This window comes from Vipera ursinii (genome assembly GCF_947247035.1).
Source record: "Vipera ursinii genome assembly, chromosome: 1".
In the NCBI taxonomy this organism is placed as follows: domain Eukaryota; kingdom Metazoa; phylum Chordata; class Lepidosauria; order Squamata; family Viperidae; genus Vipera; species Vipera ursinii.
This window is the reverse complement of record NC_139512.1, coordinates 335,273,857-335,299,344: the sequence shown is the minus strand read 5'-3', so window position 1 is coordinate 335,299,344 and position 25,488 is coordinate 335,273,857. Positions and strand designations below refer to the sequence as shown.

Here is a 25,488-nt window from a genome sequence, read left to right as displayed (position 1 = left end):
AAAGGGGCTGAGCCTGGCCCCGGGTGACCTGAGCCCCTTGATCCCCCCGTCTCACGTCGGGAAGGAGCTTCAGGGGGCCCGAGCACCTTCGTCTCCTCTCCAGCCCTACTTGGCGCGTTAGTCCTCAGGGAAGCCCTCGCCGCGGACTGTGGGAAAAGCCAGCGAGCGGCCGACCTGCATCGGAGCCTGCCGGTTGCCTAGTAACACGTTGGCATCAGGAATGGCGGTGGAGCGCCGAGGGCAGGGAGCTCGCCGGGCCCGAGCCTCGGCAAAGATGTTGGCACGCCCACCTGCCCCCTCCCCCCACCCACGGGCACCGGGGTGACTCACTGCCTCCGCCCTCCCCTCCCCGGCAGGCAGCCCCTCACTCCGCAGTTGGAGCGGCTGGCAGCGCGGAGTGTGGAGGCGCCGCCGCACTTCGCAGCACTTTGGAGCGAAGCTTCAGGTGCCGCCTGCGCGGGCGGACGGGCGGGCGGTGGGTCACCTCGTGGGGGGATCCCAGGAAGTCACGAGCGGGGTAGGACTGTGCGGAATGGGAATAGGAGACGCTCCTGCAGCCGCCGTTGCCTCGGGCAACTCAGCCGGGTGCGGGGTCCTCAGTCTCCCGTGGTCTTCGGCGCGTTGCTCTCCTGGAAGGTGGGGTGGGGGTGGGTGGGTCGGGTGACCGACTGCTGCTCCCTTCCGTGCTGGGCAGCGCAGCGAGTTGGATCGCGGGATCCCTGAACTGTTGGTGACTTTTTAAAATCCCTCCTCCTTGTCTCTTTGCAGACCAGCAGGGCAACTCTCCGCGTCAGCCTGACTCGCGAGTCGAACCTCCGAGACCGACCATGGACCTTCGGCTACGGGATCTGCGCCTTCAGGAGGAAAGGGAGTTTCTGGAGAGCGTGGCGCTACCCCAGCCAGGTAAAGCGATCCAGCTCGGAAGGGTAGGGGGACGGGTAAGAGGAACCCCATCCAAAGTCCCCTACTCGCCGCGATCCGAAAGCAGAGAGCCTTTTTCGAAAAAAAAAAAAAGAGGAATCGCCGCCTCCGGCCCTTTGCAAGGTACTCTCTCGGGGTCGGACTGGCTCGAGGCAGACCGTACGAATTGCTCTTCCCGCGAATGAAAGCGAGATACAATCGGGCACACTGATGCGCAGCTCCTATTCATTAGAATGAAGCTTGCGCAGGAGATTGTGGTAGGAGGGGGTGTCAAATGTCGCCCCCGGCCCCACATAAGGTCCACTTCCACCTACCCTTGTCTCCAGGATGAGGGGGGTGGGTGGGTGATGAGGATGTCTGTCCGGATTCCTTCTAGCAAATCTGCCTTGTTTTTAGGACTATGTTCTGTGTCGGCAGAGATCTGTTCAGTCTTTGACAGGATGCTACTTGCTCCCACCATCCACCCCAATCCACTACCGAGGCTTTTCAGTTTTATTTTACTATCACTAGTCCTTTCTCCTCCAAGACTCGCTGTGTGTTTCCACACCAAAGGGAACTCTGCAACAGTTCAACAGGTGTTCCTGAAGCTTTTTCTGACTGATAGTTAGAGCCTTCCTCTTCCATAGTTATTGCTGCCTGATCGCATCTTGAGGAGTCCAGCTCCTCCTGACAGCTCCAGAATGGAGGCAGCGGTGTTGACCACAAGCCCCGTGTTCAGGCCGGGCATCTTCTTAAAACGAGCCTTCCATTGCCATCAGCTTGGGGCACCCCAGCATGAAGTCCTACGCAGGGAGAAGGAAAACAATGCATTTCACCCATCTGCTTAATTAACACCCAGGGCTTTCTTCAGAGAAATGACAGCTATCTACCTGATTTCCCTTTTAATCCTTAGATTTAGAACATTTCATTTGGTTGGTTGGTTGGAGAGAAAACAAACGGACTCAAATTTACTACTGTAAGTGGCTGTGTTCACACAACACGTTTAAGCAGATCAGATAAAGACCAAGCAGACACTTTCACGCAACAAAGTACACTTGATTCCTGCTAACCTTAGACTAGGGCTTTTTTGTGTGTGTCAGTGCTGCTAGATGTGAATTAATTTATAGTTCATTATATTCTGCAAACCCAGAAAATGGATTAATCAAACAAATTAAGTGTATGCAGTCACCCCTCCTCCCCCATCTTTTCCTTCCTCGTCCAATATTTGAAGAAAACTTTCTTCAGTTAAGAATCACCCAGATTTGTTGGGATGGCAGAGGATTATAGCGGTTGAGAGAAAAAGGGGAGATGTTTAAAGATTCCAGATTAAGGCTTTTTTGTTTGTTGGTTTGTCTCTTCAATCACAGTTAATTCAGAACATGCTCCAGGGCCAATGAATGAGAGTGCTCTGGATCACTCCCCAATGGAAGAAGCCAGAAGAGGCAGTAGGGGGAAAGTCATTGTGCCTGAGCCCCTTATTACTGATGCTGATTGGCAGATGCCATGTGTCCCCAAATCCCCAAGGTAACACACATTGTCTGCTTAAGTGGAATATCTGTCCTTCAGGGTTATAAGCAGGAGGCAGAATTTGGAACTCCTGTCCCTGCTTGTGATAATGGGGATGTCGTGTGACATGCTGGGATGGAGTGTGGGGAAGCTGCAGGAATAACCACTGGGTCTTTTTCTTCCCTTACCCCAGAGATGCCAGTCTAATTCTGGAAGCAGTTAAACGCAATGAATTCCTGCGGTGTCTGGGTGATGGTCAGAGCCAGACATTGGTGGAGAGCTTCACTCCAGAGGAGCGCCAGCCTGGTGACACTGTAGTGGCTGAGGGCGATGAGGGAAATGCTATGTACATCGTGGCTGGTGAGGGGGCTACGTGGCAGGTGGAGGGGGCAAGAAGGGTATTCGCCTACTAGTCAGTTCCATCACTCATCCCCAACTGGGTGATTCATTAGCCTTTCTCTTTGCCTTTCCTACCACACTGTTTGCAGCACTTGATTCCAAACAGGTTCAGCTGATATTCAATTAAAAAAGGAGGGTTTCCCCCCCCCCTATTCATTATCCATTCATTTTGCTTTGCCTTCAGTTAACTGATTACTGCCTCTATGAGAAATGAAAAACCAGAAAGGGAAGACCATTTAACTGCATTTTCCCAGGAGGAGATGAAATTCTCCAACAATTTCTCCGCACGAGGCTCAGGGCTTCTATTCTTTGTTTGCCCTAAAATTACTTTTTTGTTAGTTTTTGCTACCAAATTGTAAGTGTAGGCTGATCTTCATTCTATATGGTTCAGAAAGTCCTGGAATGATGTTGTCTGAGGGTATTTTGTTTGTGTTTTGTGTGTGGGCAGTGGATAATTGCCATTCCCACCCCCCCCAAAAAAATTGATTGGGTTCCTGAAGAAAATTCTCTAGTGACCTTTTTCAAAAGGAAAAAGAAAATGTCAAAATGTGAGTCTTTTCTCTGACAAATGTCTTCTGAGAAATTTGTAATTTGATAAGGAGACTGTTTACTTTCTGTTATCAAAGGCTCGTGGTACTGGGAATCTATAGAATTTACCAAATCAGGCATGGCTTGGTGCAGCCGAAAAAGATGGAGGTCACTCCTGTATATGATGATTTTTTTGTGCTCTGAGTGCAGGTAGATTCAAAGGAGAAGAGAGCTTATATGAGATAATGAAAAGATGTATATCACAATCAACTGAAATTAAAAAAATAATGTTTCAGCATGTTGTTATCTCAAACCTGCAGATTGTTAGCATGGTTTTGACGTACAAATTCAACCGCTTGTGATTTACTCATTAACCTAGGCTTAAGCAAAGACCCAGGGACTTAAGAGAAGATGAGAATGTCTCTGAGCCAGTAAGGAGTACTTATTCTTAACTACTCAGTGGTGACAGCCTGCTCTTGATAGGTATTCAGTATCATGGGAAGCGAACTGCTTCCCGTGCTACCTTTTGCTAAAAGGCAGCTTCTCCCAACTGTGTCCTGCTCCCTGGCTGTTCCGTGTGAAAGCAGTTTGACCACTTGGTTGCCAAGGAGCTACAACATCATTTGTATTGCAGCTGTTTTCCTAATGCAATGGGGTTACATTCCCCTTGAAGTTTGGCAGGGAGGTTGAGCCCCCAGAGAAAATCAGGCAAAAACAAACCAGTGTTCGAGGAATATTGATAAGAGGAAGAGAGAGGTGCGACTCCAGCAACTGACAGCATCTTCTTGCTTTCAGCACAGGAGCGAAGTTGAGTTGAGAACCGATGGGTGGGGAGAGGAAATCAGAATGAAGAAGAAAAGCTAAACGTAAAATGAAGCCGCTGCCAGTTTCCTTCTCCTTTTGTTGCTACCACAGACTAACAAAGCTCTCCTTCTCAGTGGTGTGAAATAAGGGGTTTCCTATTTTTTCTGCTGCGTAGCATTTGTGAATTGAGCTCTTTTTTATGCAGCCTAGATCCCCTTTTGACTTCATGGGATATTGGAGTATCTTAAACATATCGCTGAAACCAGTTCCAACCTTTGTTAGCAAATCTCTTGCGCTGTATCTTCATGTTGCCACAGAACGCATGATGATAACCAATTAGGTAGACAGTACATGTGAAGATCGGGCAGAGACCTGGAGCAAGACGAGAGGTAGGGTTCAAATGTTACCTTGTCCTTTGGCATTACGGTACCCCCTAAACCAGAACTTATGAAACTAGCAGTTTGGTTTTCACTTGTTTCCCTTTGTATGAAACGAGTCAGCTAAAATAGGGAAGTTGTGGAAACCTAATCTAGTTCACATGTTATGTGAACTAGATCATCATTGTTAAGCAATAATATAGTTTATTTGTTTGGGCATACTATGGTATGGAAAGACAGCAATTGTAGACCAAGACCTTGATCCCCCTCATGCCACAGGAGAAGCCAAACTGCAATCAAGCTTTTATTAGCTTGGCTTATTACTCCCTGGAGAACCCTAGAAGTGCTGGCCACATTCCAGAAACCCTTCTATTCACTTGAATGAGCTTTAGGAAATGAAGGCCAATGCCATAGAGCAGGGGTCTTCAAACTTGGCCCTTTTATGACTTGTGGACTTCAACTCCCAGAATTCCTCAGCCAGGGTGCCTGGCTGAGGAATTCTGGGAGTTGAAGTCCACAAGTCATAAAAGGGCCAAGTTTGAAGACCCCTGCCACAGAGTGTGGAGCTGATAACACTGCCTTGACTCTCAGACACCATTAACAGAACTGGATAAATTATAACAATGCAGGGTAGGTTGAAAACAGATGCTCTGTGTATGCCATAGATACACAATGCAATAACACTGCCTACTGAATCCTAGGAGCCTGTGCTTTTCTATCAGCCCATTCCTGGAGTCTGCAAAAATGATACAGGAATCTTCCCGATATCTAAATTGGTCAGCATCACCCTTCAGAACTTTGTTCACTCTCCAGCAAATTGCTTATCTCGTAATTTAGGCATGGGTTCAGGGTATTTGAGGAGCCACCCTCATCCCAATGGGATTGGCCTGTTCCACTCGCTCCAGTGGAAGAAACCTACTCTGGATCCCGTCTGCCAAAGGCAGGGTCCAGGAGAAGAGCCTTTTCTGCTATGGCCCCTGGCCTTTGGATTATTCTCCGGCTGGAGGTGAGGTCAGCCCACCCACACTCCTGGCCTTCCAGAAGAACCTTAAAACCTGGCTCTGCGACTGGCCTGGAGCCTGAGTAAGGGTGCTCTTTGCTGGGCGTGGCTGACAGGGTAGAGAGAAGATCCCCAACCCTATGTTGCCTATCCTCTTGAGTTTGAGTCTTTATTTAATCTCTCTTAATTTTAATCATTTTGCTTTATCTTTTTTACCTTTTTTACATTCTATATGCCTCCCAGAGTCACAGCCACAGTGAGATGCGTGGCATATAAATTTCATAAATAAACAAATAGTCTGTAAATATAATTTCTGTGGCTCATGGTAGTGGTGAAACCAGATAGACTTCTGCACTTACTTGTACGCCTTTGCTCCATTACTGTGTGTGGGCATGGGAAGAATTAGTGTTAATAGCAAATTACAGGAAGGTAGCATTTTACTAGCATGGCTAATAGCCATGAAGAGATCTCTTCCTCCTCCATGAAACAGTTCAGCCTGTGTTTATCTTGGGTCAGGGAGTTAATTCCACAAGTGATGAAGCTGCAGGTGGCAATGACACATCTTCATAGCCCTTATTCCCGTCTTGCAGAGGGGGAGCTCGGTGTGACACAGAAGGGGCGCCATCTCCGCAGGCTGCTCCCAGGGGATGTGTTTGGAGAGCTGGCTGTGCTGTACAACTGCCAGCGCACGGCAACTGTCATGGGTAAGGAAGGAATTGTGATGTGTGTCTGCTTGTCAAAATTCTCTGCCGCTAATGTCAGCTCCAGGTTTTATCAGCCACACTTCTCTCCAACAAATGAGTCCAACAATCCATGTCCACCAGTTTCTACAATTTCCCAGCATCTTCATGTCTTCCTTAGGGTCAATGTGTAACTCTTTTCAGATTGGTTCAGAAGGTAAAAGTGGAGGGGCGGGGGTTTAGGAAGAAACGGAAGAGAAGAAATGATAGCTAGGGGTTGATGCATTATTAAAGAAAACAACGAAGATCTGTGATACCATAAAATTGAAACAAGAGATTGGGGCAGAAGCTATCACGCACATGGAATTCATTTGTCTTCACATTGCTTAATCTTATTTGGCTTTGCCACAAAAAAAAAACTATCACAATTATGCCTCTGGAGTGTTATGCAATATTTGATAGTAGTTATTCATAAAATGTTAATGGCTAGGGAATATTTTCACCCATCTAAAATAATTAGCCTGAGAACTGAGAGAGGAAGCATTTATATTTTACATAAAACATTTTATATTTAGCACAACATGTCTAAGATACACTCATCAGCCCCCTCCCTCCCCATTAATGTTTAGCGTGCCTAGAAGTGTAGCTTCCTATGGCAAGTGTACTGACCACCAGGGGCACCAAGATGTTTCTGGCTTCTTGGGCAGGGGAGATGGGACAATTCTGGGATGAGATGGTGTCAAAATATCTCTTTCCCCCACGATGCCCACCAACAGCACTCAGGCCTTGGTGTGTCCTGCCTTTGCAAGTCATGCTGGGCTGGGGCATTCTTGATTCTGTTGCTATGGCAATTGTACAATTGCATCCTTTCCCCTCTACTTCTGGAACAGAAACAGAATCTGCTTTTCTCTGTTTTCTTCCTGTGTGAATGGCTAGTTGCTGATAATGTGTCTCAATGTGTTCATCCTATTGGGATTTGTTTATGTCTTTGAATTTCAGCTCTGTTATTTGAGCACCATAGCACTAACTATAGCACCAGGAAAAAATGGAAATATTACAGGGTTTTGGAGGCTATGTGCGTCAATCACAATGTACAAGAGTGTTTTAGAAAGTTAACGGCAAAAGCTGCCCACGCTGCTTTTTGAAAATTACAGTTTCTTTCTGAAATACCCTTTCTAAAATGTGGCAATTCCCTGTGAGAGGTGAAAGAATGTGCATTTTTAAATCAACTTTTTAAGCATTATATAGGAAGAGATGTTTTCAGGGGCCACGGCAACAGTTTTCTCAATAGCGTTGCTGATGACAGTAAACAAACCCAGAAATAAAAAAACACAACATTTGTTGTTACTATCAGACGTTGAAAGATTTATGCTGGAAAAGAACTAAAGTTAAACTATAGAGAAATCTTTTTCCTTGGTTAACCATAACTTCTGTCTTCTCAGCACTCACTGTGGTGCAGTTGTGGGCCATTGACCGGCAGATATATCGCAGCATCATCACGGAAAACGCCAAGCGAAAGCGTGCTTTGGCCCTTGCAGGCTTGCGAGGGTGAGTAGGAAGGGGGGCAAAAGGAGGGGAGGATCAAGAAATGTTTTTGGAGAAGGGAAGGAAAAAGAATAATGAACGTAACTTTTGTTCACCAGAGGTGCGGTACAAATACGTAACTAAATGCAGGCATCAATTCTGCGATGAATATTCCCTTCTTGATTTCTTCCATGATTCCAAGAATATTGGCTGGGCTTTGGAAAAAGAAGCAGTGGAAGAAACAATAACCAACATTACCTCTAAAGCAAGATCTGAGGGGCAGAGCCGGTTGGGGTTTGAGGATCTATAGAACTGAATTTTGGATTAAAAGAAAGAAAAGGAGGGTGGCCAGGAGTGCATTCTACAACACTGCGGGATTACCGTACCTGGAATGAAGATTTGGGGGAAGAGCAGATCCCAGAAAATATTCCAAATTTAGTATGAGCAATCAGGAGAGAGTCCTGGGTCATAGATTTCCAAAGCATGCCTTGTGTGCTCTCCTTCTCCCTCTCCCTCTCCCCCCTTCTCTTTCTATTGCCATCCCAGGGTGAAACCTCTCCAAGGCCTGTCTGATGCCGCTCTTTCACAGCTGCTGGACTCTGCAGAAGAGGTAATTGCAAACATAATAAGGACACTTTCTGACTCAAAGATGGCTAGGATCGTGCAGTAAAGGGGTCAGCACTGAGATGGGCCCCAGCGCTTTCCAGGAGACTGAACATTAGTCTGTACATTCTTACAGCGCACCTTCATGCCCAACGAATTCATCATCCAGGAAGGAGATGAGGGGAGAGCCTTTTTCTTCATTCTCATCGGAGAGGTGAGTCTCAGAACAGTAAAGTAACAATGAAGAGATTTTGAGAAAGTGAAGACTTTCTTACGTTGATCATTCTCCTACAGTTAGCTTTCTACATGTGTAGGAGCTTCAACTCAGGGCATGTGCATGGCAAACAAGCTTAAAGCAGAGTCCCCTCTTTTTCATAGCCTTCTTACCTAGAGCTCTGCTTGACTGGACACAGGATTTCTCTGACATTTTGAGAGCTGTTTGCTAGAGGCTCTCTGTTTTCCTGCTCCTTTGTTTACTCTGAGAGATCCTTCCACAATCTCAAGCAAATTGCTGATTTCTCCTGCTTTCATCCTTGACTCCTGGACTGTCTAGTATCCTACACAAAATTGGAAAGAGCTTCACAAAACATAGTAACGTAGCTATGGCCAAACTTGAATTCAATTCTTAAGAGTTTCATGGATCTAAGTGTTCTTAACAACAGCATGAAAGTGGTTTGCCAAACTAGGCAAAAATGCAGTTTGGTGGTTTGTGGCTCAGCACATCACAGAAACGTAGTCACTATTTTAGTGTGTCGTGCAAACCAAGCCATCACATCAAACCATTATGTTACTTCACTTCCTTGGGCATAGCATGTTATGTGAATACAACAGTTGCATCTTTTCAACCAAAGTCTACAGTTCAGTGTGTTTTGTGTATCTAGCCAGTATGAGCTTTTTTAACCCCTTTCCCATCTGCTGTACCTGGTACAAAAATAGCTTACCGTGTCTGGCTGCTCTCAAGTGCCAAACTGCGGACCAGTCCCCTCCTTCCCTCCTGCCATGCTGCCTGGTCCTCATTTCTTTCCTGGCCTCTGCAGGTTGAGGTAACCAGGAATGTAGATGGACAGGAGGAGCACATCCGAGTGCTAAAGGCTGGAGACCACTTCGGGGAGCTTTCCCTCCTCCGGTAAGCATGGGACACTGGCGGGCTTTGTGCACTGGTTGATACAGATGCCCACTACAGTAGAGGTGACAGAAATATCATAGTATCGAACGTGCATATTGATATAACTTTTTGCTAGACAGAAGTTGACTGGGATAGGAGGCCCCCATGGAAGATCCACATGGGTCAAGAGTTTTGGACATGGATCCCACTGAACCTTTCAGGAATCTTCCCTTGCTCCAGATCAATCTTCTCAGAGAGGATGCTTATGCTGGTGTGTTTTGGATGAGGAGTTACAAATGCATAGCACTTGCGCTAACACTTAGGCTTATATACCACTCTACAGTGATTTACAGCATTCTCTGAGTGGTTTACAAATGTCAGCATATTGGCCCCCAACAATCTGGGTCCTCATTTTACCGAGGACTTCAGAGGACGGAAGGCTGAGTCGAACTTGAGCTGGTCAGAATCGAACTCCTGGCAGTGGGAATGCAGAGTTAGCTTGCAATACTGCATTCTAGCCATTGCACTACCATGGTTCCTATATATCTTTGTATTTTCTTGTATATCAATACATCCCGCACTGTTCTCCAGCTATGGCCTGTAGTCTTACTAATCAGAGATCACAAGAGGGTAAAGTTTGAATTTCCTTTTTTGGCCATTTTTTCACTTCTCCACACTTGCAGCAACATCCGCCGGACAGCCAGCTGTCGAGCACAGAGTGAAGTAACCTGCATCGCAGTAGCTAAAGAGTAAGTGTAATGTTGACTTCTTCCACGTATGGAGCCTGAATGTGCAAAGGTGTATCATGGAACCTCTGGTTAGAAGTGGCCTTAAAAGATCCTATGATTTCTCCCTAGAGTCAGAAATGCAAACTCCCTGAAATAGTATTGTAGAGGCTGCTTCTAACCTAGCCTGCCTCATTTTCCACTCTGGGCTGGTAGGAAAGTGAAAGGAAAGGTGACAGATTTGTTAGCTCCAGAGAAGCAAAGGCACTCAAGAGCTGTCCAACACCTCACAAATCAAAGAATGATTCTATGGAAGCTGAACTGTAGAAAATGCACAGGGTGCTTGTGAGAATCTTTTGGGTGATTTTGCTGCAGCCACAGTGACGGACTAAGAGCATTTCACCAGTATCTGGGATTATCTTCAGTAGGCATATGGATGCAGAGGGTATGAAATCAATAGCTGTGAAACACAAGAGGGAGAGTTGAACATTTTTAGGTCAGGTTGCAGTGCAAATTCAAGAATCAACAACTTTGTGGAAAGCTCAAGAGTCACATCAAAGAGGCTTTTCTTCCTTGGTTTGGAGGGTCTTCTATCCTAAGCTTATTGAAGAGCTTACTGTTTAGGTTTCATGTGCTTCCTTCCTTAAATGCTGAGAAATTATGCCATCGGTTTTCAGCAGTGGTCAAGGGACACCATGGGGACTTCACAAAAGAGGCCATATGGTATTAGGACCATGGTTAGCCACCCAGAATATAAGTTAGGGACAATTTATGGCTCTTTTCTATATTAACTTGCACAGCTTTACATCAACGACTAAAATTTTTAATAACTGCATAATAACGAGACAGCCCTCTGATTAGATTATTGTTCGAAACATAATGGCTGGATCCTCACAACATTCCAGGCTGAAAAGAGTTTGAGTAATTGGTAGCTCAAGCTATTAAAGGAATCCAGATTTTAAAATGAAGTAGGGGTGACAACAATCACTTTCATTACTTGTCTTTCAAAAAGGGTAGAATTGGTTGTATTATATTGGTTTTATGCTCCACTTTTGCAATCAATAGTCAAATAGCTTACACTTGAATAATAATAATGTGTATGGCAAACTTGTTTCTAATGGCAAAAGGAAAAAGATGTCTTTTCCCCCTTTTTATTATGTTGTTATAAATGTTATTATACTGTATGGTTATATACTGTTTCCATTCATTGATGTTTGCATAATATGCTAAAATGATTAACATTCTATTATTTAAATAGCTTAGAATATTGAGGATAGAAAAGAGAGAAAATAGTCTATCAATGTTAATTACCATTTATACTGGCAATTTTACAAGTATAAAATTATTTAGCTTTTTCATCCAAAGTTCAATGTAACATTGAAAAAGAACCACTACAACTCACATCAAAATAATGGTTATACTAGAGATTTCAATAGCTGATTACTTATTAAAGTCTCCCTTATATTGTTACGGTGTGCGTGTGTTTGTGTGTGAGAAACACCTATTAACAAAAGGAAAAGTAGAGCAAATTTAACAATTTAATTATCGGGGGGGGGGGGAAGAAAAGTAATAAAAGAGAACTATTGGGTTTCTGATTCCCCCCTTTTAATACATCTAACTGATTTGCAATATCTGTAGACATTTAGAAACTAGACTAAAAATGATTATATTTGCCATGCTGCATGATGTGTTTCAAATTGCAAAATCTGGAACCAGTTATCAAGGGAGCTGCTGAGCTTCTCTTGTCCTGATGCATCTAAACAGAGGCTGAACAGATTATTTCTTGCAGATGCTTTAATCTGAATTCTTGCACTGAGGAGATAGTTGTTCTAAGTGGCAGCTCCTCTTATAGTGGGGAGGGGGATATTGGTAGTCTTTGACTTACAACCATTTATTTAGCAAACCGTTACAATGGCACTGGAAAAAAAATTGACAACCAGTCCTCACACTTATGGCTGTCGCAGCATCTCCATGGTCACATGATCAGAATTCAGGCGCTTAGCAACCAGCATGTATTTACGATGATTGCAGCTTCTTAGGGTCATGTGACTGCCATTTGCCACCTTCCCAGCTGGCTTCTGATAAGCAAAGTCAACAGGGGAAGCTGGATTTGTTAAACAAGAGCATGGTTCACTTAACAACTGTGGCTAGAAAAGTCACAGCATTGTGCACAATTCTCTTAACAACCACCTTGCTTAGCAACTGAACTTCTGCTCCCACTTGAGGTCATAAATCAAAGGCTACCTGGATGGGGGCCTGTGAATAGTTCCAAACTGAATTTTCATTTAATGTCTCCTGTCTTCTGAATCCACCCCCTGCCCTTTTCCAGGGATTTCCAAGAGCTGAGTCCAATGTGTGCTCGTGAGCCGTAAGTACTTCCCTGCTTCTGGGGTGGGTTGAATGGGGTTCTGTGTTGTGATCACTGAGGCAGTTCAACAAAAGATGCATTTTCACCAAGTTCCCCAGCTGCAAGTATGATCTACCAATTGTTTTTGGAAGGCAGAAATGGGCAACACTCCTCTAATCATCCTAGACCCACTGCATGTGATTCCCATCCATCTATTCCTATTCCATTTTTCCTGTTTGTGCAGTCACGAGATTTGTTATCTGATTTGCCTGCTGTGCTTTACTTACTTCTAGGCACAGCATTTCTCAACTTCATTGACTTTAAGATATGTGGTCTTCAACTCCCAGAATTCCCCAACTAGACTGCTGGATGAGGAATTCTAGAAGTTGATGCCCATGCATCTTAAAGTGGCTGAGGTTGAGAAACATTGCTGTAGGCAACTCTGGCACTTTGATTGATTACTATGTGCAGTGGCAAAAATGTCTTTTCAGCTGGCTTAAGGGTTGCTGCCTTGCAACTCTCTAATCTCTGTTGCCAGCGGTGTCCCAGCAGCATTTCCCTGACATGCAAACTCACTGATTGAGAACCTGGCACAAATACATTTTTGAAATTAATATTTTTCCCCAGAGTTACCCACTTTTCCATCAGGATTTTTTTTTAAAGTTCACTTCTGCACCAATGAAACATTCCTTCCTTCCTTCCTTTTTTTAATTTTAATTCCATTTATATCCTGCCCTTCTCCGAAGACTCAGGGCGGCTTACAAGCTTAGCAGTAGCCTTCATTCTATGTATATGCCTGCTAATTAGGGCTTTCACCCCCCCCCAAGTGGCATTATTACAAAGTCAGCTTAATTGCCCCCAACAATCTGGGTCCTCATTTTACCTACCTCGGAAGGATGGAAGGCTGAGTCAACCTTGAGCCTGGTGGGATGCGAACCTGCAATAATTGCAGGCAGCTGGTGTTACTTAAGGAGGCATTAGCCCACTGCTCCACCAAGGCTCCTTCCTTCCTTCCTTCCTTCCTTCCTTCCTTCCTTCCTTCCTTCCTTCCTTCCTTCCTTCCTTCCTTCTTTTTCTTGTTCCAAATAGCCCATGTGAATAAGAACTGCAGAGTCCCTTTTTTGGAGCTGAGATAAAACCTTCCTTTCTCTAGTATCAGAAAGAGTATGAAACAGTATATTCTTTCTCAGCAAAAGATACAACTTGAGGTGTCCTTGGTGCTTTCTGAGCTTGGTTGTTTTCTTGCAGACATTTCATTACCCAGACAAGATAAAATCAGTGCATTGATCATGTTACCTAGTTTGGGTAATGAATTGTCTGCAAAAAAAGAAAAAGAAAAAAAAACCTGAGCTCAGAGAGCACTAAAGATCATTCAGGTAGCAAATTCGGTGGTTCTGGGCAAAATATCTACTAATAATAATATAAAAATCTGCTATGTTTCGACCAGTGACCTTTTGTATGTCAGGAAAATGTTATACCCACCTCACCTGAGAGGCTCCTGCAATGTGGTAATAATGGCACACAAGTTTGAGCCAAACTTAGGAAAATGAAAAAAAGGATTTTTTTTCATTGTAAAGATGCCTGGATTCATTTTTATTTGAATGCTTTAATTTTCTATACATTAATTTAATTTTACAAATATGCATTTCTATACATGCATATAAAAGTACATCTGTTCAGTAAAACCTGCCCAGAGAAAGGACTATGATTGGCAATTGCTTTCCTGGCACAGAATTTTGAGCGGACACAACAGTAAGGGAGAGAGAAGGGTGGTTTCTAAAGATGAGAAATAAAATAAAATAAATAAATATTGTCTATCATCATGAAAGAGATCAGTGCAGAATGAACACCCAGCAAGTTGCTCCTGAAGCATCACAATCCAGACAGAATTTTCTTAAATCAGTTTAGAGCCTAAGTAGCATCAGCATGGGATAGGAGCAGCTTAAAGGTACAGCACTGGTGTGCCCAGAATCACCAGGTAAATATAAATATGTTTTATTTCCTGTACAAAACCATTCAAACCTGGGCCCCATAAAATTAGATTTTATATGGTCTTGAGGATTTTATATGGTCTTTGTAAAGATGAAACTATTTTTTTAAAATATAGTCTTGTATAATGATTCTGCCCCTTCATGGATTACTGCCTTGTCATGGCGAAGGGGCTTGCGTAATTCAATGAAGCTATGAACTAAGCCATGCAGGGCCACCCAAGATGGAAAGGTCATAGCAGAGAGTTCTGACAAAACATGATCCACTGGAGAAGGAAATGGCAACCCACTCCAGTATCTTTGCCATGAAAACCCTATGGACAGTACCAAAAGGCAAAATGATATGACACTGGAAGACGAGCCCCTCAGGTTGGAAGGCATCCAATATACTACTGGGGAAGAGCAGAGGGCTAGTACTAGTAGTGCCGAAAGGATGCTCAGCTGTGGATATGTCTGGTGGTGAAAGGAAAATCCGATGCTGTAAAGATTTTTTCTCCATAGGAACCTGGAATGTAAGATCCATGAATCAAGAAAAGCTGGACGTGGTCAAACAAGAGATGACAAGACTGAACATCGACATCTTAGGTATCAGCAAACTAAAATGGACAGGAATGGGTGAATTTAATTCAGATGACCATCAGGTATACTACAGTGGGCAAGAATCCCTCAGAAGAAATGGAGTAGCCTTCATAGTCAATAAAAGAGTAGGAAAAGCAATACTGGGATACAATCCTCAAAATGACAGAATGATCTCAGTTCGAATCCAAGGCAAACCATTCAATATCACAGTAGTCCAAGTCTATGCCCCAACCACCAGTGCTGAAGAGGATGAAATTGACCGGTTCTACGAAGCCCTACAGCACCTTATAGAACTAACACCAAAAAATGATGTCCTTATCATCATGGGGGATTGGAATGCTAAAGTAGGAAGCCAAAAGATAACCGGAATAACAGGCAAGTTTGGCCTTGGAGTACAAAATGTAGCATGGCACAGGTTGATAGAATTTTGTCAAGAGAATACGATGGTCATAGCAAACACTCTTTTCCAACAACCCAAGAGACGGCTGTACACATGGACATCACCAGACAGTCAACACAGAAATCAGATTGACTATATGCTCTGCAGCCAAAGATGGAGAAGCTCTATACAGTCAGTAAAAACAAGACCAGGAGCTGACTGTGGCTCAGACCAGGTGTTCTGTACCAGCCTGCTACCGGCCCTGCAGAAAAGGCAGGGACAACCCCTTTACAAACGCCAAGAGGCTGGAATTAAGCCTGCCAAATTTATTAACATAAAACAGAGCAAAACAAGACACCAACCATGAAACAGGAGCTATGAAACAGGAACTATTCAAGCGGTTGCCTTCAGCAAACCAGCCCTCCCACGCATTCCCCTTTTATACAGTTCAGGGCGTGGCTTCTCTCTGCCTCCTTCCGAGGTGCCCCATTGCCTTCCTCTGTTTACTCCTGATTGACTGCCTCCTGCATCGGGCATCCTTGAACAGGGCCAGCTGTGGGTCATCTTCATCCACGTTGTCAGGCTCACACAGCTGGGTCTCTGTCGTGACCAGGTGGGAGGGGCCTGGCTGGGGGCTCTCATCAGCAAGCTCTCCAACCCCCTCAGCAAGCTCTTTAACACCCCCCTCCTCCTCTGAGTTGTCCGACCCAACTGCTGAACCCACAGGCTGACCCTGAATCACAACACCAGCAGCTTCTCATTGCAAAGTTTAGGCTTAAACTGAAGAAAGTAGGGAAAAGCACTAGGCCACTCATGTATGAATTAAATCATATCCCTGTTGAATATACAGTAGAGGTGATAAATAGATTTAAGGAATTAGATCTGATAGACAGAGTGCCTGAAGAACTATGGATAGAGGTTTGCAACATTGTACAAGAGGTAGCAACTAAAACCATCCCAAAGAAAAAGAAATGCAAGAAAGCAAAATGGCTGTCTGAGGAAGCTTTGCAAATAGCTGAGGAAAGGAGGGAAGCGAAAGGCAAGGGAGAAAAAGAAATACACGCCCAATTGAATGCAGAATTCCAGAGAATAGCTAGAAGAGATAAGAATGCGTTCTTAAATGAACAGTGCAAAGAAATAGAAGAAAACAATAGAATAGGGAGGACCAGAGATCTTTTCAAGAAAATTGGAGAGATGAAGGGAACGTTTAATGCAAAAATGGGCATGATAAAGGACCAAAATGGCAGGGACCTAACAGAGGCAGAAGAGATTAAGAAGAGGTGGCAAAATTACAAAGAAGAACTATACAAGAATGAGCTTAACGTCCCTGATAATCACAATGAGGTAGTCACTGACCTCGAGCCAGACATACTAGAATGTGAAGTGAAGTGGGCCTTAGAAAAGCTGAGCAACAACAAAGCTAGTGGAGGTGACAGTATTCCAGCTGAGCTATTCAAAATCTTAAAAGACGGTGCAGTAAAAGTGCTACACTCAATTTGCCAGCAAATTTGGAAAACTCAACAGTGGCCACAGGATTGGAAAAGATCAGTTTACATTCCAATTCCAAAGAAAGGCAGTGCCAAAGAATGTTCAAACTATCGCACCATTGCACTCATTTCACATGCTAGTAAAGTTATGCTTAAAATCCTACAAGCTGGACTCCAGCAGTATGTGGATCGAGAATTACCAGAAGTACAGGCAGGATTTCAAAGAGGCAGAGGAACGAGAGATCAAATTGCCAACATACACTGGATCATGGAGAAACCTAGAGAGTTCCAGAAAAACATCTACTTCTGCTTCATTGACTATGCTAAAGCCAGGGCTTTTTTTCTCATAGAATGCTCAGAACAGGGTTCCAGTACCTTTTTTGGATGGAACCTTGTAGGGTAGGCAAGGCGGGTTGTATGACATATGTGAGTTCTGGCACCTTTTTCTTTTACAAAAAAAGCACTGGCTAAAACCTTTGATTGTGTGGATCATAACCAAACTGTGGCAAGTTGTTAAAAAGATGGGTGTACCAGACCATCTTATTTGTCTCTTGAGAAACCTATATGTGGGCCAAGAAGCAACAGTGAGAACTGGACACGGAACCACTGATTGGTTCAAAATTGGGAAAGGAGTCCGGCAAGGCTGTATACTGTCGCCCTGCCTATTTAACTTATATGCAGAGCACATCATGAGAAAGGCAGGGCTAGATGAATCAAAAGTTGGAATTAAGATTGCCGGAAGAAATATCAACAACCTAAGATATGCAGATGATACCACTCTAATGGGAGAAAGTGAAGAAGAACTAAAGAGCCTCGTGTTGCGGGTGAAGAAGGAGAGTGCAAAAGTTGGGTTGAAACTTAACATTAAGAAAACCAAGATCATGACATCTGGCCCTTTCAATTCCTGGCAAATTGGTGGGGAAGAAATGGAGGTCGTGACAGATTTTATTTTCCTGGGCTCCAAGATCACTGCAGATGGGGACTGTAGCCAAGAAATTAAAAGACGCTTGCTCCTCGGGAGGAAAGCCATGGCAAATCTAGACAGCACACTAAAAAGCAGAGGCATCACCCTGTCAACAAAAGTGCGTATAGTCAACGCTATGGTCTTCCCAGTTGCAATGTATGGCAGTGAAAGTTGGACCATAAGAAAGGCTGAGCGCCAAAGAATTGAAGCCTTTGAACTATGGTGCTGGAGAAGACTCCTGCGAGTCCCTTGGACTGCAAGGCGATCAAACCGGTCAGTCCTAGAGGAGATCAACCCTGACTGCTCTTTAGAAAGCCAGATCCTGGAGCTAAAACTCAAATGCTTTGGCCACCTAATGAGAAAGAAGGACTCACTGGAGAATAGCCTAATGCTGGGAAAGATTGAGGGCAATAGAAGAAGGGGTAGACAGAGAATGAGGTGGCTGGATGGAGTCACGGAAGCAGTAGGCGTGAGCTTAAATGGCCTCCAGAAGATGGTAGAGGACAGGAAGGCCTGGAGGAACGCTGTCCATAGGGTCGTGATGGGTCGGACATGACTTCACATCTAACAACATAACGATTCTGAAGGTGGGACTTAGTTCCAATTTTTTATTTGGGTTGTAATTTGAAACAGCATAATTAGTAAACCAAATTAAGTCTTAAAATATCTAACACTCTGCACCCGAGACATGACTGTTTTCCCACAGTGTTTATCCTGTGTGATGCTTTTAACTTATACTGACCACTTGGAGCCAGTATATAATCGGTTATACACTGCCTTCTACTGGCCAGTATAAATAATAGGCTAATAATCCTCCTAATAGTATATATCTACATACACCTATAAGGGCCTGTAGCTGCTCCATTGTTGTCATAATATATTTTTTCCTTTAGACAAGCAACAAATCACCCTAGAGTTATCATGGGTTCCTTTTGGCATCTTTACTGTCTATTTGGTTAGAGTTGCAGGCAAGCAACCTATAAGGAATGAGAAAACGTTTGATTTATTGGCCAGTTTAGGCTGGCATGGGCATGCTTTTTCCCATCTGGCCCCTGGGCATTGTCTTTCAGAGTAATTCTGTTTTGGAGAACACAACTGACCAAGCATGGTTAGAGTTGTGCAGAGAAGTGTGTGTGAGAGAGTTCTCTTCTAGCTGCTTTGTGTTCTGGCTAATCCATGTCTCTGAACTAGGGATCAGCTCAGGGATCTGGCAGGTAAAGTGCTGAACTCATATTCAGAAGGTGTCAATGATCAACTTCGGTTTGACATAGCAGTTTAGTAGCGGTGCAATCAAAGGAACATGGAATAGTGCTGGAATAGTGCTTGTCCACCCTTGTCCAAATATTGTTTGAGGTCAGCTGATATTTAGCCTTTCTTTGAATGCCTCCATGCAAAACAGCACCAAACCAGAAAGAGTTGTGTCATAGGACTAAACCTACTTATTTAACCATCTGTCAAAATTTTCTTCCTCCCCTATCATTCCATATTAAGCAGAGTAATTGGTGGATGTTTTCACACTGGCTGCTAACATATGGAGGGAGGGGAGGGAAACAAAGCTGGAGGAATCCATCAATCACTGTCCTTAGTGTGCCCTGTACACTGTAAAGGATGACAGCACCATTTGCTGGCATTGTGTCTCTGGTAGCACAAGGCCAGCCAATGGGAGCAGAAAATCTTACACTTGAATTTTATTGTTGGCTTGGTGACTGATGATAAGTAGAGTCCTAAGTATGATTCTGCATTGATTAATTATCATCCCAGTACTGTAGGTATAAGATCCGTTTGATTCCCATAAATATGATTTTAGTTGTTTTGTTGTATTTTTGTAGCTGTCTGATTATGCAATCTTTGCTTTTTTTATTGTTGTTCTTTTGTGAACCACAATCAATCATCAGTGTGCAAATTGAATTTAATAAATAATAGCCTGTGGGGAAAAAATACAGAACTGACTATCCTGTTTGATAGCTTAAAGAAAATTTAGTGATCTTGTGAAGAACATTTATCTGGCTTTCATTTGGATTGGTTCAAAATATATACTAGTTATGTTCACAAAACATGCTTAACCAGATCAAATAAAGATCAACCAACTGCATTCATGTAATATATGTTGAGCTTGTTTAATTCGAACCAACCTTAACATATTTGTTTGTTAGGTTCATTATTTTGCTGGGGATAGCTTAGCATGTTGCACAGACTCAGCTAGTTTGGTTAATTTGAAATTCAGTGTATTTTGTAAGTTCAGAAAATAAATGTGGTGAGTCAAAACATAGTATCCAGTTCCCTGTTTTATTTATGAGTATAGTCAGGAGATGATAATTTTTATTTTTTCTCTCCATTCCTGCTGAAAGGCTTTGTCCTTTAATTGGGATCTACTAGGTGATCTTCCTTCTGTTCTATTAATTAAAAATGAAGGATGCTTTATTTCTGTCTGCATTGTTGGGCCTGGGGAGTTCCTTTTTCTTGCCAAATAACAGCACAAATTAAGTTTATTTCTTCCTATGGAATCCTAAAGTGAAAGGATCTGGTTTTGCCTCCTTCCATGATTTCTGCAGGTGTAGATTTTGTCTTAGGCTTCAGTCTGAGAAATATGGCTTATTCTTGCTTTGGTAACTTGCTCTCATTCTGAGAAAAACCTCCACATCCGTCTGTCCAACATCCATGAGAAAGCATCCTGTGTGTGAATTCTTCAGAGCTGAAGAAGGATATGTAAGGAAAGTTTTATTCCATTAATGTCTTCTTTTTCTTCTCCTTTCCCACCCTCCCAGGGAAGTCACGGTACAAGAGGATCTCCCTCTTTCTGAAACAAGACGGTCAGTGTTAAACCTTCTTTATGAATATACTGGTGTGTCATTGCTGGGTATCCACCTCAGTTGCTGTTGCTGATCCTGGGAGCACATTCATGGAAAAGTGATCAAGTAAGGCTGAGAGCTGTTAGGACAAATAACACCTTACTTGGTTGGTTTCTGCACTGATGGCAGGCCATAGGTTGCTGTTCCATGGCTTGTTTAGCAGACATCCTATTCTTCTGTGGTTATAAAAGTTACAAAAACCAATGGAAGGCAACACCTCAAAGTTCCTGTTTTTTGTTTAAGTCTAAGCTTATTTCCAGGGGCTGAATAGAAACAACAGTTCTAGGTTTTAAACTTCTAGGTTTGCCCAGTTAAAGGACATATTGGGATTTCTCTTGTTGCTTGTAACCTCCAGGGTTTTGTCAGAATGATGCCTTTTTCCTGCTACTTCCAGGCACTTGCTAATGCTCTGATTTCAGTTCAGGGGGCGGAAAATAATCTAGAGGTTGCCCTAGACAACAGGAGTAGCAGCAGTGAAGTTATTCATAAAAACAGACCTCTGCTAGCAGTCCATTTGTCTTGCTGAGATCAGCATATCACACCAACATGGGAATATTTCCCCCCCCCCCCCGCTAATCAACAAAACATCATGACCATAATCTGGAACATTTCCACAAAGTATCAACTTCGTTTTTTGCACCTCTTATAGATTAAATATAAGAAATAGGAATTATAGGAGCAGATTTAGGGGCAGAAAATCTCAAAGTTTAGGTGCCACACTGCTCTGAGGAATGGTCATCAATCTATACAAGTCAAAATTTGGCAGGCTGCAAGTGGAAAAGAGAGATGCCAATGGCAAACCAAAAAAGATTTAAATGCAGCTGTCTCAATTAAAGAAGTCAAGCAATACATGAAGCCAAAGGCAAAAACTGTCAACTCTTTCTATGCAGCCACAAGACCCCAGAGGAAATGCAGATACTGATCAGCTGTATCAAAGTAGAAGCAATGCAGGGAGTCTTTATTGAGTGAGGCTATCCTTGTTGAACTGAACCAGGATGAATCTGTTTTAATGGTTGGGTAATCATTTTCCTTTCAGGCTGCATTTCAGTGACAGTGATGTTATTCATGGTGGATGAGACTGTAGGAAACAGTGGATTCAAACTGGTGTTCTGCAAAAGATATTTGCCACTACTATTTCTACATGAAATAGCTAAAGACCATATACTGTCTGGTTCTAAGATCGGTGGTAGCCCATCCTGGTTTATCTAGTCCATTTCCAACCTTTTTCCAAAAGGAGTCACCCAGATGGTTCTCTGGATTGGCATACTACCTAAATGTGAATGTTTTATTTCGCACTAACTTCTCAGCGGACTACCATGTCATTCATTTTTCCATCTCCAGCTGAGGTTCCAGAAGGTTGATAGCTGTGGATGAGAGATTCCTGACTTAAGTAGTTAGAGCAGTTGCTAGGTTTTATGTATTTGTCTGCGGTTAAAATAATATTTCAGCTTATATTATTTAGATGCAGGGCTTTTTTTCTCATAGAACGCTCCGGCACCTTTTTTGGATGAAACCTTGTAGGATAGGCAAGGTGGGTTGTATAACATGTGTGAGTTCCGGCACCTTTTTCTTATACAAAAAAGCACTGTTTAGATGGCTGTCTAATATTATTCTTCACTTTAAGAACTCTTGTGGGTTGAAAAGCTGACAATAATAGATAACTCAAACTAAAGCATCTAACTAGCAGGTATTTCAGGAATGACAAAGGCAAATTAGCAAAGACTATTTTCCCCTTGTGAATGGAATATGATGGCTCCAGAAACTTGTAATAGGTTGTCTGTGCTGTTGAGAATAATCTTCTGATGGTAGGACTGAAAGAGGGAGCTTAAAATCATCGAGTTCACCATCATAGAGGAAGTGGGGTTTCTCTGTGCTTATAGAAGGTCATGAAATTTGCTTTCTCAGGAAAGCATCACAGTGAGGAAAGGCATGGATTGAAAATGAACAGCTTATTCAGAATTCTGGCAAAAGAGTTAGTGAGGCGTAGAAAGTTTCCCAAACCCTAAATCATGCCCTGGCTGGGCCTGAAGTACATGCTAGTCTGTGATAAAATGGGGGTTGGATAGTTTATAAGCCAGCACGTTTTAGAACCTAGTTATTTTCTTAGCATGTTTGTATCTTGTCAACTTCAAGATTTAGGTTTAGTATACTGTGGATCAGTGCTTTTTTTGTAAAAGAAAAAGGTGCCGGAACTCACACATGTCATACAACCCGCCTTGCCTACCCTACAAGTTTCCATCCAAAAAAGGTGCCGGAACTCCGTTCTGAGCGTTCTATGAGAAAAAAAGCCCTGCTGTGGATTCATATCCTGACGACGTACGACAATTTGTCTTGATTCTATAGCCAAGGAGGGAAATATATCCCTTTCCCCCCATTAGACTATTTTTCAAACTTACTCTGATCATGGACCACACAATTAGATAATCCCTATGTTTTTCTGTTTAAGAACATAGGTGTTCACGTTCATATTTGCTTTGGCAAATGGGATGGTTATGGTTGGGTTGAGTTTGGTTATGTATGCCTTCCTATTACCTCTATTTTTAAAGGTTTTTTGTGTGAAATTTTATATCAAAAATTTTAATGCCAAATTAAGGCTTTATTTATCAGTTCAATAAATGGGCACCACATGCTAAAAGAACAGAATGTGCAAGACAAACTTACTGATCCAAAATGTTAGAAATCCCTGAGTGCTATTGAAAATCATTCTCCAACTGTATGAAATCCAATTTTAGGTATTCATCGTAACAGTGCCTATTTGCACTTTTTCTGGTTGCCTGTGAGAGATCTGACATCCACTTAGCATTACACATGCAGACTGACAACTGCTAACCAAACTTGTTCATTATTATTGGATTCGTTTAATATTAATCTCACAATGCTACTTGCGTTATTGCTTGCAGTTTTCAGCCCCTGATCCATCCACTGATTGCCAGGCACATGGGGACTAAGTGTCAGCATGCAGAGGAAAGTCAAAGGCTGAGACAATGAGCAGGCTCTGACCCACACATGTGAGGAGGCTGCAATGGACCACACTTTGAGAGTCACTGCTGTGGAAAGTAGTACCTTTTCAGATGATCTTTGCTTTGAGAAGGGAAAGGCTGTGCTGCTATGATTTTTCCCCCTTCACAATACTTTTGTTCCTGGTAATGAAAAGCCATTTCCCTTCCCAGTGACTGCTATTTGCATTTTTTTACAACATTCACATTAAATACAAAGTCACATTTAGGTCAATCATATACACCTGCCCCCGCAGAAGAGGATGCGGCTGCCGAGATTCAGCTAATTTTTGAGAAGGAAAAATGAGGCTGCTGGGAGGAACAAGCAGCTGCCGAGGTTGGGGTTTTGTGTGTGTGTGTGTGTTGCTCTTATTTTGCTAGGCTGCTGCTTTGAGCAAGGTTAATCTCTGAAAACGAAGCTCATCAAGTGACCAATTAAAAACCCTATTCCGAGAAAGGCCTTCCTGCAGCTACGTTCACGCAAAATGTTGAACAAGGACAATTGGCAGTTTAGCAGCTGGATTGACAAGCATGTTATCTTTGGTTAGGTTTGTAGCATCATGTGTGAAGCTAACCTATTTGATTCAAAGTACTATGCACTCTTTGAAGTGAGCACGTGGCTGTTTTTTTATTTCAGGTGACAAATCTAATGAGCTGAAATATAGCTAAAGGTATTCTGATTTTGCAGATTTTCTGAGACAAACCTGATTATTATGTTGCTGACTTCAGTCCATATACAGTAAGCAATGAAGAAAAAAGAGCATAATACCGTAACTTCATTAAAAAGAAAGTAAAGGGGATGTTCAAATAAATGTCCAGACCTTGTACCTCAGATTAAAGACATTGTGTTTCTCTGCACCAACACTGAGAATTTTTGATGTTGGACTGCTAAAGGAAGAATATAAATTTTTCTGCAGCTTTCCTGATCTATTTTGTAGCAGGTTGATGGTTTGCTGTCTGTGGAAGAAAGATTACTAACCTTGGTCCTGGGAAATCCCAAATCTTCGTATTATTGATGGACAATCTCTCTCTTCCCCTCCTTATTCTTTTTTCTTCCCAGGGGTTCCTTCCTAGAGGGCCCCCCAACTCCAGTGCGACTCCAGGATCTTCTGCCTGTTTTCTATGAGGATGGGGAGCAGAGAGGGAAGCCAGTGGTTTTGGGCACTGGTGGCTTTGGCACTGTTGAGCTGGTAAAGAATGGCTTGGGTGTGGGTGGATAGGTTAAAGTTGCATCTAGTTTGATTTATCTCACAGCTTAGGTGGCCTGACACCAGAAATCTGCTGTTGGTTTGACATTACACCTTTCCTCCTGAAACTCAGGATGATGTACATACTATTCCCACCTCCACTTTTTCCAACGTGAGGAACTTGGCAAAGTATAGTTTACTTTAAAGGAGAAGACGTGTAGCTCAGAGTTGAAATGAGAGGCCTTTGGTGTTCTCTGAGCTTGGCTATTTTCTTGCAGATGTTTCATTACCCAAACTGGGTAACATCATCAGTGCTCCGATGACAGCACTGATAATGTTACCTAGTTTGGGTAATGAAATATCTGCAAGAAAACTATCAAGCTCAAAGAACACCAAAGACCCCGCCAAGATATTTTTTTGCTGAGAAAGAATAGCTGATCCAAGGAGACCCAGTCGTTTCCATGCTTGAGGAAGAACCTGATTCTGTTCCTCTCTAGTCCTGGTCCAACTTCATAATTATTATATCATTTTAGGTTGTTGCCAACTATCGTCAGTCTTGCC

The 25,488-nt window shown here is 43.1% G+C and overlaps 1 protein-coding gene across 1 annotated transcript in view; it reads left to right on the top strand.

The window, feature by feature from the left end:
- The first annotated feature begins 380 nt into the window (after positions 1-380).
- The window catches only part of LOC310639189 (cGMP-dependent protein kinase 2-like), a 38,588-nt gene continuing 13,480 nt past the window's right edge, over positions 381-25,488 (top strand). The window contains exons 1-13 of the mRNA XM_083360698.1: positions 381-445; positions 769-903; positions 2,268-2,424; positions 2,600-2,766; positions 6,105-6,218; positions 7,637-7,742; positions 8,265-8,328; positions 8,458-8,535; positions 9,359-9,447; positions 10,110-10,175; positions 12,481-12,519; positions 20,661-20,705; positions 24,801-24,930. Of these exons, the coding sequence (XP_083216824.1) occupies positions 828-903; positions 2,268-2,424; positions 2,600-2,766; positions 6,105-6,218; positions 7,637-7,742; positions 8,265-8,328; positions 8,458-8,535; positions 9,359-9,447; positions 10,110-10,175; positions 12,481-12,519; positions 20,661-20,705; positions 24,801-24,930 (1,131 nt within the window). The 5' untranslated portion in view covers positions 381-445; positions 769-827. The remainder of the gene's footprint in view (positions 446-768; positions 904-2,267; positions 2,425-2,599; positions 2,767-6,104; positions 6,219-7,636; positions 7,743-8,264; positions 8,329-8,457; positions 8,536-9,358; positions 9,448-10,109; positions 10,176-12,480; positions 12,520-20,660; positions 20,706-24,800; positions 24,931-25,488) is intronic.